Consider the following 15,000-nt stretch of genomic DNA (forward strand, 5'->3'; position numbering starts at 1 on the left):
GCTCCTAGTCTCTGCACTCCTTGTCTCTCTCTCCCTCTCTCTCTCTCCCCCCCCTTCTCTCTCCATCTCCCTCTCAGGTATATACTCATAACTTGACAGTATTAGTGATGAAACATTGCTGTAGATGTTCGTGGCATGCACATGTCCCGAGGGGTGAGGTGTTCTGGGACAGTCTTCCCTCAGTGACACACACACACACACACACACACACACACACGCACGCACACACACTGAGTGGATAGTTTTGCATGGTGTGCTGGGTAAATAGTTGTAACTCAGTTAGCATCCAGGCCATACTCAGCTATACTGCACCTTACTCTGCTACACTCCATTAAGGAAACTATCCCTTTCTCTTCCCTGCTTTGTTATATTTGCTACAGGCTGCTAGACTGTGTCACTTTTATAAAAGATATTTCAACTCTGGATCTAGAATCCATGCTCCAGTCTGGGATTTTGGGATGACTGCTAGTTAACTGAATGGTTGATGCCATTGGCTACTTTGTCGTCAGCCATGACTCCTGGTGAAAGGGAAGGGGGAGGGAGGTCTTTCTGGTATTGGGATACCTGTGTGTGACATTAGTTAACCAACAGCCATGAGGAAACCCAGGACTGGAGTTTGGACTGAAGGTGTGGAGTGGAAGACCTCAGTTGTGCAGTGTGCTGTGCCCGCCACTGAGTGGCGCCCTGCTCCACGGGCCAGTGAGGACACACACACATTTGCGCAGGGTTGCTTTTAATCTCCCAGTCTATCGTTGTGTTGGGTCACGTTATTGTTTTGAGTTAATAAAGATTGGAATTATAAATGTCGTCCTGTGTTGATGCTCTTTGTGGTTTATAATGGGGTGGAGCGGATTTCCAAGTGCCAACAGTGACACCTTGTGGCCATTGCGGTATCTCAAGGTCAGATTAGTATAGCTCTCGAAGAGATCGCACACACACGTTGTAGTTAAAAACTTGTATAGGACACTTTTGTGAAACAGAATTTTAGGGCTGTGTTTAATGGAACTGACACAAATACATTAGTTTTTTTTTAAACAGTCATTAAAGGCATAAGTTAAGGAAGCACATTCAATGTTGGGAACACAGTCAGTGACTTTACATAACTGGTGGGCGAATCGGTTCTATTGCATTGATGTTATTTCTGCCTGCTCACTCCGCCGGTCACGTTACCGTGACTGCCATCACGGTTCACTCCCGTCGCGTTTATTAATCGTCGGTGTTCACAAGCCAAGCAAGCAGAAGTTGTTATTGCTGTGAATGTTCCAGAAAACTGTGCAGAAGAGCTTTCCAGAGATCCAGAGAACAGTCCGAAGGGGGCGCGTCAGCTCCAAGCCCCTTACGCTCATCGCACTCAGCCACGCAGTTCTGTAATCGTTTCACCTTCGCGTGGATCCTACACCTTCCAGTGAGAAGAATTACCCATATTTTTGTATCTGCGCTGTGTGCCGGGGTTCATGTGACCCAGATGTATTCCACTGAGTTTAATCTGAAGCCCAAATGAACTTTGTTCAGCGATGCACATAAATTCTTAGTTTATGAAAAATGTATTGCCTTCTACATGTTACTCGCACCCTTTGCTCAAGAAATCCCTTTTTTCTAGCAAACAACATCTGTAATGGAAACATGCATGAATTAAAGTGTTTGCAGTAATGTTTGGTTTCCACATTAGGTAAACGACAGCGTTTAGACATACAGGAGATCTTGCTCGCAAACGATTCATGAGTGACGGTAGACATGTAAGCCACATTTCATGCATACACTGTAGCCCACTTTTGTGAGTAAATGACAAGAAACTACATAACGACTTGAATGAAAAGGTTCAGTATTTCCCTTTGAAGATCAAATATGGCTTATATTCTGGAGTTTCCTGTACTGCTTGTCATCTAGAATCAGCTGCTAAGTGTATTTACAAATCAAAAGACGGTGTAGTCATGTGTAGCCTATTGCAGCCTATTGCCCTCTTGTGGTAAAAAGTGGAAGCGCACATTAAATTATAATGACGCCTAAACCTGTGCGACACAGCGAGTTACTTCTTCAGCATGTCCTGCAGTGGTCCAGGGAGGAACTTCATCACTGTATCCATGATGCTCTCCTCCTCCTCGTCTTCATCTCCGCAGCCAGACGGCACGGCTTTCTTGGGGCGTGTCAGACTCCCCTCGCTCGCCGCGTCCATGGCTGCCTGAGCCTCGGCCTCTGCCTCCTCCTTCTTCTTTAGGCCGTACTGACAGACAGGAAACACGCCACACACGGAAAACACACCACACACAGAAAACACACCACACACAGAAAACACGCCACACACGGAAACACGCCACGCATGAAAGCACGGAAACACGCCACTGGAAATACACCACCCGCACCACGTTGTTAATCAACCCTGCCCCGCTATATTAACATAGTAATGGTGTTCGGCCCACCAGTTTGTACCACAACCTTCATGTTAGCCTTTGTGTTAGCTTTCTCTGAATGTAACAAATCTCTCTCTCTCTCTCTCTCTCTCTCTCTCTCTCTCTCTCTCTCTCTTTTTGGTGTTCTCCTCAGATACAGGCTCTGTCTGCGTTTGAGATACAGATACAGGTTTCGTCTGTGTTGTGGAGCTCAGCGAGTCCTACGCTAGTTTAGAGTATGTCATATTTTATCTTGTACTCATATCAGATTTATTTTTTATGTCTACTTTTTAGTGGTGCCCAAACCTGTTCTTCGAGATGTGTCGGGTAACTGGTTCAGTCAGCCTGAACACAAGCCTCATAACCCAGTGTTACATTAGCACCCAACATTACATTAGAACCCAACATTACATTAGAACCCAACGTTACATCATAACCCAACGTTACACTAGAACCCAACATTACATCATAACCCATTACATTAGAACCCAACGTAACATTAGAACCCAACATTACATCGTAACCCAACATTACACTAGAACCCAACGTTACATTGTAACCCAACATTACAGCAGAACCTTCTGGAAGAGTGAGCCACAGGCAGGTAGGGGCTTGCGCTGGTCTGGACGTGGCCTGTAGGAGCAGCGCTCACCTTGTCTCTGATGCCCTGCCTCAGGACCTCCCGCTCCGCCTCCATCTTGGCGTATTTGGCTTTCCTCTCCTCCTCCTGCTGCCGCAGAGCTTCCTGCCTCTCCTCCTCTTTCTCTTTCTCCGCCTCGGGGTCCTTGTCCTCCTCTCCGCCAAGCATCTTACCTACGTCAGGGGGCCCCCCTTCACATCCACAAAAGCATGGGGTTACTGTGTAAGTTATTACAATGGGAGGCACACGTGTGCCTGTACGTGTGTGGAGAAATACTGTTAATGTCTTTCTGTGAGATGAAACGGCCCCTTTGTGTCTCTTCTTTTCTCATCTCTGTCTCAGTATGACATGGCAGCGTTGAATTATGATGCTGAGAAATGCTGAGATTGGAAAAACGGTCATCCTTCTTGTCTGTCTGTCTGTTTGTCTCTCTCTCTCTCTCTCTCTCTCTCTCTCTCTCTCTCTCTCTCTCAGGTCAACAGATTAGTGTAGTGTGACATTAATCTTCCACGTTCAGGTGCTTTTATTTGCCCGGCCATGCATGGTCTAGAACTACCATTTAAGAAGCATGCTGGGACCCAGATGGTGTTCAGAATATTATATTTTCAAACACTGACATTATTCTTCCTATTAGAAAGTGTTTTATGATTTTATCGTTTCTACACTCTGCTTGCCTTAGACACCGTGTAACATGACCTCCCTTACACTGTGGGTTAGTTTCATCTGTACACTCCTCTCCGTAAGTCATGGGCTTGTATTTTTAAATACGGTCCTTTTTCCACGGATGGGTGGATTCGTTCCATGTCACATGAAGTGCTGCGACCTCGTGCTGTAGGGCGAGACCGGTTAACCGCTGTCGTCGGGGGGGGGGGGGGGGGGGGCGTCAGTGCGCCTGCGCGCCCCGGCTCAGCGAAGGTTAGATTTCCTATAAAATTGTGGAGCGTTTTAGTCGGAGCGATCGTTTGGCTCACTGTCTGCGTTCAGGACCGCTGCAAATATTTTAAGCAAGCGAGTTCCTAGGAGCACGCCCCATCTATTAACCGGGATTTTAATCACATTCCAATTAAACAGAACCTTGCCTTTAGCGAGCTGACTTCGGGTTTATCTCTTGCTTTTCGGTTTTACGATAGCGCCTCAACCTTCAGTAACCACGGCAACTTACACACAGCTGACCTGTTCCGCGGCAAGATAAGTTGCGTCTTCCCTGAAGTGAGCGTGAAAGATCTAACCAATCATACCGCAGAGACTTTCCCTTAAAGCAATTATACTTATTTATAGAAATATGTTCTGATTACATTATCATATATACATTTCAAAAATAAGATATTTAAAATTAAACAGTTCTTACAAAACAGGATATTTGATGAACGACTAATCACAACCCAAACACAAACACACAGTACGATCATATTTCCTATGTTGATTCTTTTAATGTAAGACCAGTCCGTCATTTTCCTATCGATATCTTTATTAGCTCTCTTCATTACTCGCAAAAACTACACAAAACAGCGTAATAATAGCTTGGTTTAAAACTAAGGGTGAACTTTTCTAAGATACAGCGCATTGTACGCAGCGTATGTCGTCTTTATTGGTCCGCACACTCTACGCATAAAATACCCCGATTTGCCACCGAAACGTGAACGCGCAAGTCAAGCCCAAGCACACTTTAAATAACTAGTGTCTGCCTTCGTTTAACTGCAGATGTCAGATTAAGGGACTTCCAGTCTTCTATACTGCGCTTGCTCGCTTCATTTGTGTGTGTGTGTGTGTGTGTGTGTGGGGGGGGGGGGGGGGTCACTCGGCATTAGCAAACAGCTGTGTACTCGGCATTAGCAAACAGCTATATGAGGCTGTGACAGAGGAGCCAGTGGAAAATGGGGCTGTTTGGACTTTATCCTGTCCTTATACGAGGGGTCATTTAATCCCAGAACGCTAGCATCGCACCGCTTTGCGGTCATTCACAACCTTCAGCACCACAGACAGCGTTCCGCTTTTTGTACGACAGCCGGAAGTCGTGACGTCAGAACACGGGAGGTTTTTTAACGTAGTCAATGATAACGGCATCACGTAATACGGCTTAATAGATCCCGCTAGAGGAGGAATTCATAATCCGTAAAACAACTGTTTTATGTGCACTACTGTTGTGTGAATCATTTCAGCCTGTACACGAATACTCGGTCCTATGTGGGATCCGTTTGTAACCGTTTGGTCTGGTAGATATGCCTTGCGGAGAAAAAAAACAAAAACAAAAAACCCGTGATGACACGCGACCCTTCCGTTAGGTGCGCTCCTGCTCACTGCAGTGCCCCGCTTACTGGCGCCGGACCATCACTGACGTCACGGGCACGCACGCTCGCCGGCGCGAAGGTACAGAAAATCGCTGAGGCAAATATTTACAGCCGCAAAATCCTTTGGAGCACGTCTAGCCACGGGCGCGTGCGCGCTGCACGCACGACCAGTGGGAAAGAGATCAGTCATTTGTACATAGTGTTTCTCGCAGCGCTTTAGAAAAGTAAACTGGGGCACTGTTTAGTAATTCAAAAGTGCTCTGCAGTTTGGACACACCGAACGCTTCTATATTTATCGCCATTGCACTTTTGGCGTTTCCACTTTCATGTAACATTTTTAATGACTTTAAAATTCATTAGCAGAGCGTATACCCGGGAATACCGAGACATTCACACGCGCCTGTTTGATGCTTAAACGTGCTGACGTTCCCTATGACAACGACTCAGTTCAAACAGCGGTGTTTCCCAGCATCGATCTGTGGCGCGCACAGAGCAGAAATTACTCCAGGCGCGTGGACTGCGGTTGTCTCCTGCACAACGTATGTGACAAATGCACGACGCTTCCGCCGAGCGGTCACCAAACGATTTCCACCGGGGCTCGCGAGATGCTGCGGCAGTGAATTGCTGACACGAATCATTCACCGCAACTTTTTGCCGCCCGGACACGCACACGCTAGCGCGCGCGCGCACACACACACACACACACACACACACACACACACACACACACACACACACACACACACACACTCACCTCCCAAAGCTGCCTTCATTACGAAATTCATGACGGCTCTTTAGTTCTTCTGTCCTGGATATGTATCCACAGTAGCAGGGCTCTTTTTGCTGGTTGGGCTGCAGAGCACAAGAGGGGGGAAAAAAACCCTGATCGCTGCAGTTCTGTCAGCACGATAACTTCCCACGAGCGTTCACTTCGGCGCTCGGCAGCGAGGTACATTTGACAGATGAGAGTGCGATTATCCCTGAGGTCTCTGTGGATCTCGGGACATTTCGCCACAACAAAGGGCATTAAAGGTCATGACAAAATGTCATTAAGGTTGCCCGGACGATGTATACTAGAACTTAAATATGCACTGCTAATGTATACTAGTCTATAAACACGCACTGCTAAAGGCGTTAATTCAGTTTATACTAGTGAGAGCTCTGTAAGATCGACAGTGAAATCGCTTTGCCTACGGTAATTATAACCTTGGGGAGGTAAGCGGCGTTATTAGCGATGTTGATTACTGAGCTTCGGAAGTTCCGGAGCTCAGAGATTTCTGGTGATGCTCTTTCATTGAGAAACTTCAACCGACGGTGTTCATTTGTCTGTGTAATGGATTTCCCTAATGCCGAGCTATCGGTAATTTCTGACGTGACCTAGATATTCTATGGTGTGTCCAGAATACCTGAGATTTCATCTTCTGTACCTTGGCGCATTACCTTAGCTGAACCCCCGCCGCAAGGGCGCGACTCTGTTCTATCGCTTCCTTTTAAGTACGCAGAAATGATTTCAGAAACACTGCCTACGGAAAGCTCGTACATCTAAAAACTACTGCGGGTGAGTAACGAATTAATAAGCGATACCTGCCTTGGCGCGCGCCGATTCTGCGGAGAAGGCGCACAATCCTACCGAAATGGAAGTTGAGAGGCAGTAGTTGAGGATGTTACTGTCTCGCTGCGAGTATCTCCGTCTGTGTAAGCGCGTGAGGACTGCCGTTTCTTTCTGCTCGCGCCGCACTTTTTCGAGTGTTGGTTGAGGGAACTGCAGTCGGAGCACTAGACAGTAAATCCCTTGTATCACATGCACCCCCAAAATTCAGCGCCCTCGCGGGGACTTAAGTGACGTCCGCTGTCAGTCAGCGGTGTATGCGCTGATTATGGGATTCGAAAGTGTCCTTTCGTTTTAGCCCAGTCTCACGCGACCAACACACGTAAAACTTGAATCCCAGGATATTTAAATGGTGGTGAACGGAACTCCACCCTCGCATTTTTATTGCGCCAGCTAACGTCTCCTGCGAGTTATCCGGGTGCTGCGAATATGCTGATTTAGGGTCTGGCGCAGAGCGGACACCAGCCACGCGCTAGTCTTTGCGCGTTCCCAGAGTCAAGGTTGCTAAAATCGTATCCACCCTGACCAAAAATGTGTGCAAAATTCGCGTAAATAGCTTTCTGAGATAATGTAGTTTTCATTGTCAAAATACATTTCAACTAAGAATTTCTGAAAAGAAAGAACCGCTGGCCTGATATGCAGACTGCAGTGAGTCCAACACGGTTTTTGCGATGTCCTTCAGATGTGCCGATGCTGGTCTCTCAAAGGATCTCATGACCACAGCATTTAGAGGGCTTCACACCTGGGAAGCCTCACTGTGCTGATATTACCATTCTGTGGGTGAAATTAGTGTCCAAAAATTACTTCTTAAACTTTTAGTGATACCAAAAACTGCCATAAACCGCTCGTGTGGGCGTGTCATGTTCCACTTTGATTTGTAACGTCAACAAAAGGGAACCAATTAAGATCAATTGAGACAGTAAGAGATGCGGAGGGTGGCTATACGCGGTGGAAACGGACCATCACATCTGCCACAATGTTTTAGAGGCAGGGCTGAGAGAAGCACACTGGTCGAAACGGCCTACTACATACTGTATACTGCAAAATGCAATCATACTGAATTCTTGGCCCCGTAGTAGTGTTCAGTATAGTATCCAGTATGCACCAAACCATAGTATGGGGTCACGTGAATTTATGAAGGTTCCCCCACTTGTGAAAGATCTTCCGGTACTGTTGCATGATGGGATGCAGTGCACCATGAAAACGTTCTGGTCATGTACTGGAATATTTGGCCAGAGTCATCTGGGTATCTCGCACATACTGGAACAATTTATTTTGGACGCCTACTACATATGGCATAATTTGGGGCCCAATTAGTACATGAGTAGTATGTAGTAGTAGAAGTATGAGTGGAATGTCGTAGGCTATTTCAAACAAAGCTGAGGGGAGAGGTAAGACAGTGTTGGCGCATACAGACAGTGATGCACGAGGCTTTACTGGACTTCCTCCCTTTGTTCCTTACAGTTCATTACAGCCACTACTCTGATGCATTACAGGCTACAGCGAAGCTGCACCCTGATATGAGCGAGAGAGAGACAGAGAGAGAGAGAGAGAGAGGGAGAGTGAGAGAGAGAGATAGATAGATAGAGAGAAATATCCCAGGGAGATGGACACACGCCAACAAGCAATAGTGCCCATTCTCCCAGCACAGGCTGCAGTGTGTGAGTGTGTGTGTGTGCGTGCTCCCAGATCCCCATACACAGTGAGGTCCATGCCTCTGTCCTGAACCCCGCAGAGCACCTGCAGTCTGAGCCTCACCGCAGCTAAGCCACTCTAGCTGAACGAGGTCTGGGAGTTGGACGCGTCGGCTTGTAGAAGCGGAGTGGCACGCCCCTCCCCTGTCCGGACCCGTCCTGCACCAGGAAACCCGTTAACCTTGCTACTATTGACAGTGTTCAGGTTCACAGTAGAGTAGCCATAGGTTCTGTGTGACCTGCGAGGGCGGGGTGTAGTGTGGGTTTCCCTGCCCAACTCGGCCCCCTTCAGTGCAGCACACTCTTAATCTCTCTCTCTCACTCTTTCTTCCCCTCTTCTTTCCATGTTGTGCTGATGGGGTGAACAGAAAGGAACCAAAAGAAGGTGAGGCACTATTGACCAATCCAGCAGATCAATACGCTATAAAGAATATATATGTGTGTGTGTGTGTGTGTGTGTGTGTGTGTGTGACTTATCGTCTGAAATTTCAGCATAATCAGCATTCCCCAGCAATCAGGAGAGGAAGGTAGAGGAGAGGAGAGGAAAGGTGGGGAGAGGAGAAGAGAAGAGAGGAGAGCAAGGGAGTGGAGGAGAGGAGAGGAGAGGAGAGGAGAGGAGAGGAGAGGAGAGGAGAGGAGACAGATGTTTTGAGATGGGTGTGGGAGATTTTTTTCTTGAATTATCAACAGTCCACAGGGTACAGAGAAGTTAATATGCAGCAGAGGGGAGAGAGAGAAAGACAGAGATAGAGAGAGAGTGGGGGGATAGAGAAAAGCAGAGAGAGGCAGTTTGTGTATGGGGGAGTTTGTGTATGGGGGAGTTGAATCACGCTGTGATTGTTTATGATTGATTGTGAGGTTCCAGGGTGTCCTAGGTTGGAGAGCTTCGTGTCACAAGCATCTGGTCACATTCTGCTGCTGAGTCTGGCAAGTTGCCCTGCAATGCAGCAGCAGATAGCAACCCTCAGCGGAGACCACCAGGCTTACCGTCCCGCTGAAGGGTGATGCAGTATCATCTCACTCCCCCTCAAGCTCTGACGACCCCCCCCCCACCACACACACAACACCATTTTAATGTTGAGTCATGTTGTTGAGATAAAGTTCTCCATGGTTTGCATTACAGTTCATCTATCACATCACAAATGATCTATCCCATCACAGTTTATCTATTGCATCACAGTTTATCTATTGCATCACAGTTCGTCTATCGCACCACAGTTCATCTATCCCATCACAGTTCATCTATCCCATCACGGGTAATCGATCGCATCACAGTGCATCTATCCCATTACAGTTCATCAATCCCATCACAGGTAATCTATGCCATCACAGTTCATCTATCCTATCACAGTCCATCTATTGCATCAAAGGTTTGCATGCTGGACTTTTTTTTTTAAACTTTTGGTCGCATACTGCATACAGCAAACTGATTTGGCCCAATCAGTACAAGAGTAGTTACAGCCATCCTCACAGAGTCTCATTGTCTTACCCTTCCCTTACAGATGTACCCATGACCAGTGCAGGATTATACCCTGTGGAGGTCCATAGACGGTCGAAATCTGAGCCCCCATCACCCCCCCCCCTCAAATAATCTCCTTTTTTTCTCTATCTGTTCTCGGGGGGGGCTAGTGCATAGGCTAGTGCTTACTCTGCCTGTTTGGTAATCCAGTTCGTGACAAAAATCTCTGCGTAGTGAGATATGTGATATAGGCTGGTATATCAGTATTTTCTGACGTCTGCATTAATACAGCTACCTAAATTGAGAGTTTTAAAAAATATTTCACAATCATTGCAAGATTTGGATCTAAAGTCAAATATACACATTTCTCTTAACGCACTGGATTATACTGTACTTGTCTGAAAAAAATAATTGCCTCTTCAATGCGAATAGGCTCCCTCTGTTGACTAAAGAGAGTTGGTTGAAAGAGTCCATTCGTTCACGACGACTACTAGTAATGCAAAAGTCGTGTTTAGTTGTTTTGTTGAAACGTGAGATTTAGCACGGGACACCTTAACCATCGAACTCTGGACTTGGTTGAAGAATATTAGTGAAATTGTCTGTCTCGTCCATAGCCTGTCTTGAACCAAACATTGAAACCAGTAGGCGGCAGCAGCTAGCTAAAAACATCCGCCACACATCGGATGTTTGACGTGTTTCCTGTTGGTACACGAATGTGGAGGTTGAGTGTTATCTTGGGTAAGTTTTCTCTCCGATTTATTGATTTAGGAATTAAGTAAGAGTGACTCCTTTAGAACGTAAGAAATAGGGGTTATTCAGGATGCTATTCCGGACATCTGTAAGTAAGCTAATAGCTAACCTAGCTAGCTAATTTAACTAGTAAGATAGCTAGCTAGGATATCCAGTCCAGCTAAAACTCTCCATTGTTGATTTTGTACGGCAGTTTGTCCATTAAAAGTTTGGTTACAGCCTCCTTACGTTTAAATAGCCATCCATCTATTGTCATTTATTGGCATGAGTCGTTGTGTAACATACAAAGTTACAGCAGATGTTAGTCAAAGGGCTACCTTGTAATTAACTAATTAAATAACTACCTCTGTCTAGGTAACTAACTACTGTTTGCTTTGAGCTCGTTAAATTACGAAATTTGCCTCTTGTCTATTATGAAGCAAATAACTAATGTTATGTAGCTATCTGTCAGTGCATTTTGTCATGTGTCATATCATTTCTTTAAGTGGTTACCAACTAAGAGGCTAAATGCGGGAGGCTAGAGATGGATTTTATTGCACACACACACACACACACACACACACACACACACACACACACACACACACACACACACCCCTATTATACCAGTCATCAAGTAAGACATATTAGACAGGGATGATTTTGTATTGGCCTGTTTGCACTTATGTAAAAAGGGGACTGTTTGATTTATAGCTGGCACGTTGGCCCCGTTGTTTGCCCCAGACCCAGCATGCTGTTGGCCGTGTTGATGTGGCCGGTTCTGCCTGCAGCATGAGGCCTTTCTTAGGTCAGGCCTGTAGAATTAGATTATGATCAAGTAAACAGCTGTCACGCAGATTGCAAAACAAACTGTGTCCAAACTGTATGACAAAGTTTGCAATCTGCAGTGGCGTGGGTCTGTAGGTGCAGCCTCTAAGTGCAGGTTGATGGCACACCTTGGCGTAGACGTGCTGGGAAGTATAGTTTGATAGCGCACCTGTGCTGGGGCATGCTGGAAAGGACAATTTTGCACATTCACTTTAGGTATCCTAATGCCAGCAGAGGACTATGTACAGGTCTATAAAACAATGTCATAAAAAATGAATTTTTATCTCATCACAGATACCATGATGAAATTATGATTTTTTTTTTCTAAATGGAAAAAAAACACATTTTAAGCAGTCAACAACCTGACCTCATCTCACCTTAGCTAAGAGAGCTGTAACAGCTTTAATAAGCCCTGTAATAAGAGAGTTATAACAACTCTATGAGCTCTGTAATGGGATAGTTATAACAGCTCTATGGTGAGAGATTTGCTATAACAGCTCACAATATTTGACCATCTTGTATATTTCTGTTTATGCATTTGGTGACTTACAAGGGAGTGTAGTGCTGGGAGTCTTGCCGAAGGACTCTTATTGGTATAGTATGGCACATTTACCCAGATGGGGGTTGAACCCCAGTCCCCAACAGGGGAGGCACCATTGTTACCCACTACACCAACTCCACATCTCACCCTGCCCAGATAAAGCGTTAAATGCTGGAGATACCCATGTTGTGAATAGTTCAAGGCCAGTTATTTGCTCTTGGAGGTCCACAACATCTGCCATCTATCTGCCATCAGCAAACATGAGATTATGAGTTTAACCAAACAAGGTTTCCTCTGAACTTGCATGCATGCACGGCCCCTGTGCGCTGATCCATTGACCTCATGTTGGGAGGGCTTGGTCCATATTTGTCTTTGAAGGTGAGCATTAAGGTTACCAGGGAGTTCCCTATGGAAACTGAGGTCACGGTAAGGGCTGGGTGTTCCTGGGATGTACAGAAACTCTGTTTTGCTGGGGCTGAGCAGCAAGTGGTGGGCTGTCATCCTTGATGACGTGTCAGTCAAGCATGCTGCGATACACCCAGAAACCTGAGCGTCAGAAGGTGGGGCGGAAAGAATTATATTGGCCGTTGTCAGTATAGCAGTGGTAAGAGATGCCATGAGAAGATATTACATCACTGATTAGTATCACCTATCACCTACATCCCCTATCTTTGATGTTTGAATAATGCTAGCTGCTTTCCTGCTAGCTTCTGTTCTGGCTACCATCTCTGTTGTGAAATATTATTTTTTAAATTCTGAACCAGTTCACACTCATGACCTCAAGGTTGTATGATTAGCAGTGCATTGTAGGTATGTAAGACATGATGGATGCTTTGTGCTAATATAAAGATTCTGGCTTCCCAGCTGTGGAAACAACGCACTCGGTTTGTTTAGCCTGGTCCGTGCTCTGCTGGCCAGACAATGCCTGCCAGTCTGGACCAGTGCAGAGCGTCCGCTGTACTGGAGCGCTTCCAACACCTGAACAAATATGGACCCAAAAGTGGACTTTCTGTGGGGGAGGCAGTTCAGTGTCATATACACACATATTCACTCTCCTCATCCATGACTGACTGTGTTTTTCTCATCTCTACACAGGAGTACTACTTGAGTATGCAGTGGGTGGAGGAGAAGGCGGAGTGTCTGGAGAATGTGGCGCGGCGAAAATTGCGGGTGTGCGTGGCCACCTGTAACCGTGCTGATTACTCTAAACTGGCCCCCATCATGTTTGGGCTGAAGTCCCAGCCAGAGCTGTTCGAGTTGGAGGTGGTGGTGCTTGGATCACACCTCATCGACGACTACGGGTAGGGAATGCTACGTCCCTCCCAACCGCGCATGCCTCTGGTTGGTCAGAGCCCACACTTTTGTTGATGTCAGAGAGTTCATTTACATACTGCAGCCTCCTGCCCTATCACACAGCTTTGTCAGTGCAGCCACACACCTATATAAATAATCTGAAAAAATGAAACTTGGGTAGTTTCTCGAGCTGAACCTTTTAGTCAGCTACAGGTCGTGTGTTCGTGTACGGGATGGGAAGGGGAACATGCCACACAGGAGAGGCGGTGTCTCTGAGAAAGAGCTGCTTGATTGGCTTTGTTTTGATGTCATGATTTTTCTTTCCCTGTTACACAAAATGCTTGTGACACCTGTGTTCCCCACCTACGACAGGAGGTGAATCCTAGAGCTCATCACACACACACACACACACACACACACACACACACACACACACACACACACACACACACACTTATCACACACACCTACACACACACACACACCTACACACACACACACACACACACACACACTAATTATTGTTAGCCATCAGCTAGGACTAGGTGTCCAATCCAAGATACACCTCCCTGATGTTATTATTGCAATTATTTTAAATAACATATACTGTATAATAGATATGACAGATAGCTACAATATGCAGCTGAACTTCTCTAAACTGTGTCCTTGGCTCTAATCCCTCCCAACATTGTCATGACAATACTGTAATGTAGCACTGCCTGCCGGACGGCGTACTGGTTGTGGCCAGTCGAACAGGTGCAGGCTTTGATGCCCCCGGTGTAGTGAAGCACTTCCCGGAATTTCCGCAGGAATGCTACATGCAGAGCACGTTTGAAGCTTCCTTCAAATTCTAGAAAATAGAAGAGGGTGCATCTGACAGACGGAAAGGGTTTAAAAATGGGTATCAAAATGCGGCTTGCCCAGCTCACATACTTGTGTAGTAATGAGCTCACCAGTCAGTTCTTCCAGAGGACTCTGACTGAATCGGCCCCGACAGATGCGGCTGTAGACCGATACCCCGTTTAATGGATTCAAACCATTTTCCTGCATTCTCCCAGATTCTCCCTGACTTTGTCCCAAATAGATGGGTTATTGCATCCCAGCCATCGTTGATTATAGGGCGGGCCTGTCCGCAACCCCTGAACGGGGATATTGACATTACAACGCGCAAAATTAAAACCAGAGACCTTTATGTTGGATAACAGAGCAGACTAATCTGATACAGAAACTGTACAGAAGATGAGCTGACCACCGAGAACCGATGTCGTGTTTTTTCTTTTTTTGGTATTTTCAGACCGTTGCAGGTGTACTTTCTGTGTATTTTCTGCTCTTAGGTGATAGGTGAGGTACAAGGCCATCTGTTCAATGAAATACAAGGTCTTTTGTTTTAGAAGGTATTTGGTTTTGACCCAGTAACATGCTGAAATAATATCGATTGATGGAAAGCAACACAGTAGGGTGACAAACAGGTGTCCGTCCGGATGTCCTGCCCAAGACGAAACCGGAAGTATGGCCACTCTATACGATTACAG

The 15,000-nt window shown here is 46.2% G+C and overlaps 3 protein-coding genes across 6 annotated transcripts in view; 2 read left to right on the forward strand and 1 right to left on the reverse strand.

Annotated features, from left to right (window-relative positions):
- The window catches only part of tmod1 (tropomodulin 1), a 13,282-nt gene extending 12,475 nt beyond the window's left edge, over positions 1 to 807 (forward strand). For all 3 annotated transcript variants that reach the window (XM_081714212.1, XM_027019916.3, XM_081714213.1), the window contains one exon: positions 1 to 807. This exon is cut by the window's left edge and continues 981 nt beyond it. The gene's annotated coding sequence lies outside the window, so the exon portion shown is untranslated.
- A 712-nt stretch (positions 808 to 1,519) lies between these two features.
- On the reverse strand, positions 1,520 to 7,235 carry cplx2a (complexin 2a). Of its 2 annotated transcripts, none has more exons than XM_035529761.2 (4): positions 6,904 to 7,235; positions 6,070 to 6,167; positions 3,040 to 3,218; positions 1,520 to 2,221 (listed from the first exon to the last, which is right to left on the reverse strand). In XM_035529761.2, exons 2-4 carry the CDS (start codon positions 6,098 to 6,100, stop codon positions 2,027 to 2,029), a joined length of 405 nt encoding a protein of 134 aa, XP_035385654.1. In that variant the 5' UTR covers positions 6,101 to 6,167; positions 6,904 to 7,235; the 3' UTR covers positions 1,520 to 2,026. The 2 variants fall into 2 exon arrangements, with proteins under 2 accessions (XP_035385654.1, XP_026875718.1); XM_027019917.3 differs by having other exon boundaries at positions 6,900 to 7,235.
- A 3,520-nt stretch (positions 7,236 to 10,755) lies between these two features.
- gne (glucosamine (UDP-N-acetyl)-2-epimerase/N-acetylmannosamine kinase) overlaps positions 10,756 to 15,000 on the forward strand; it is an 11,677-nt gene continuing 7,432 nt past the window's right edge. The window contains exons 1-2 of the mRNA XM_035530154.2: positions 10,756 to 10,815; positions 13,271 to 13,476. Coding sequence (XP_035386047.1) covers positions 13,286 to 13,476 — 191 coding nt within the window. The 5' untranslated portion in view covers positions 10,756 to 10,815; positions 13,271 to 13,285. The remainder of the gene's footprint in view (positions 10,816 to 13,270; positions 13,477 to 15,000) is intronic.

Source organism: Electrophorus electricus, chromosome 5, assembly GCF_041902795.1.
Source record: "Electrophorus electricus isolate QZ-2024a chromosome 5, ASM4190279v1, whole genome shotgun sequence".
NCBI lineage: Eukaryota > Metazoa > Chordata > Actinopteri > Gymnotiformes > Gymnotidae > Electrophorus > Electrophorus electricus.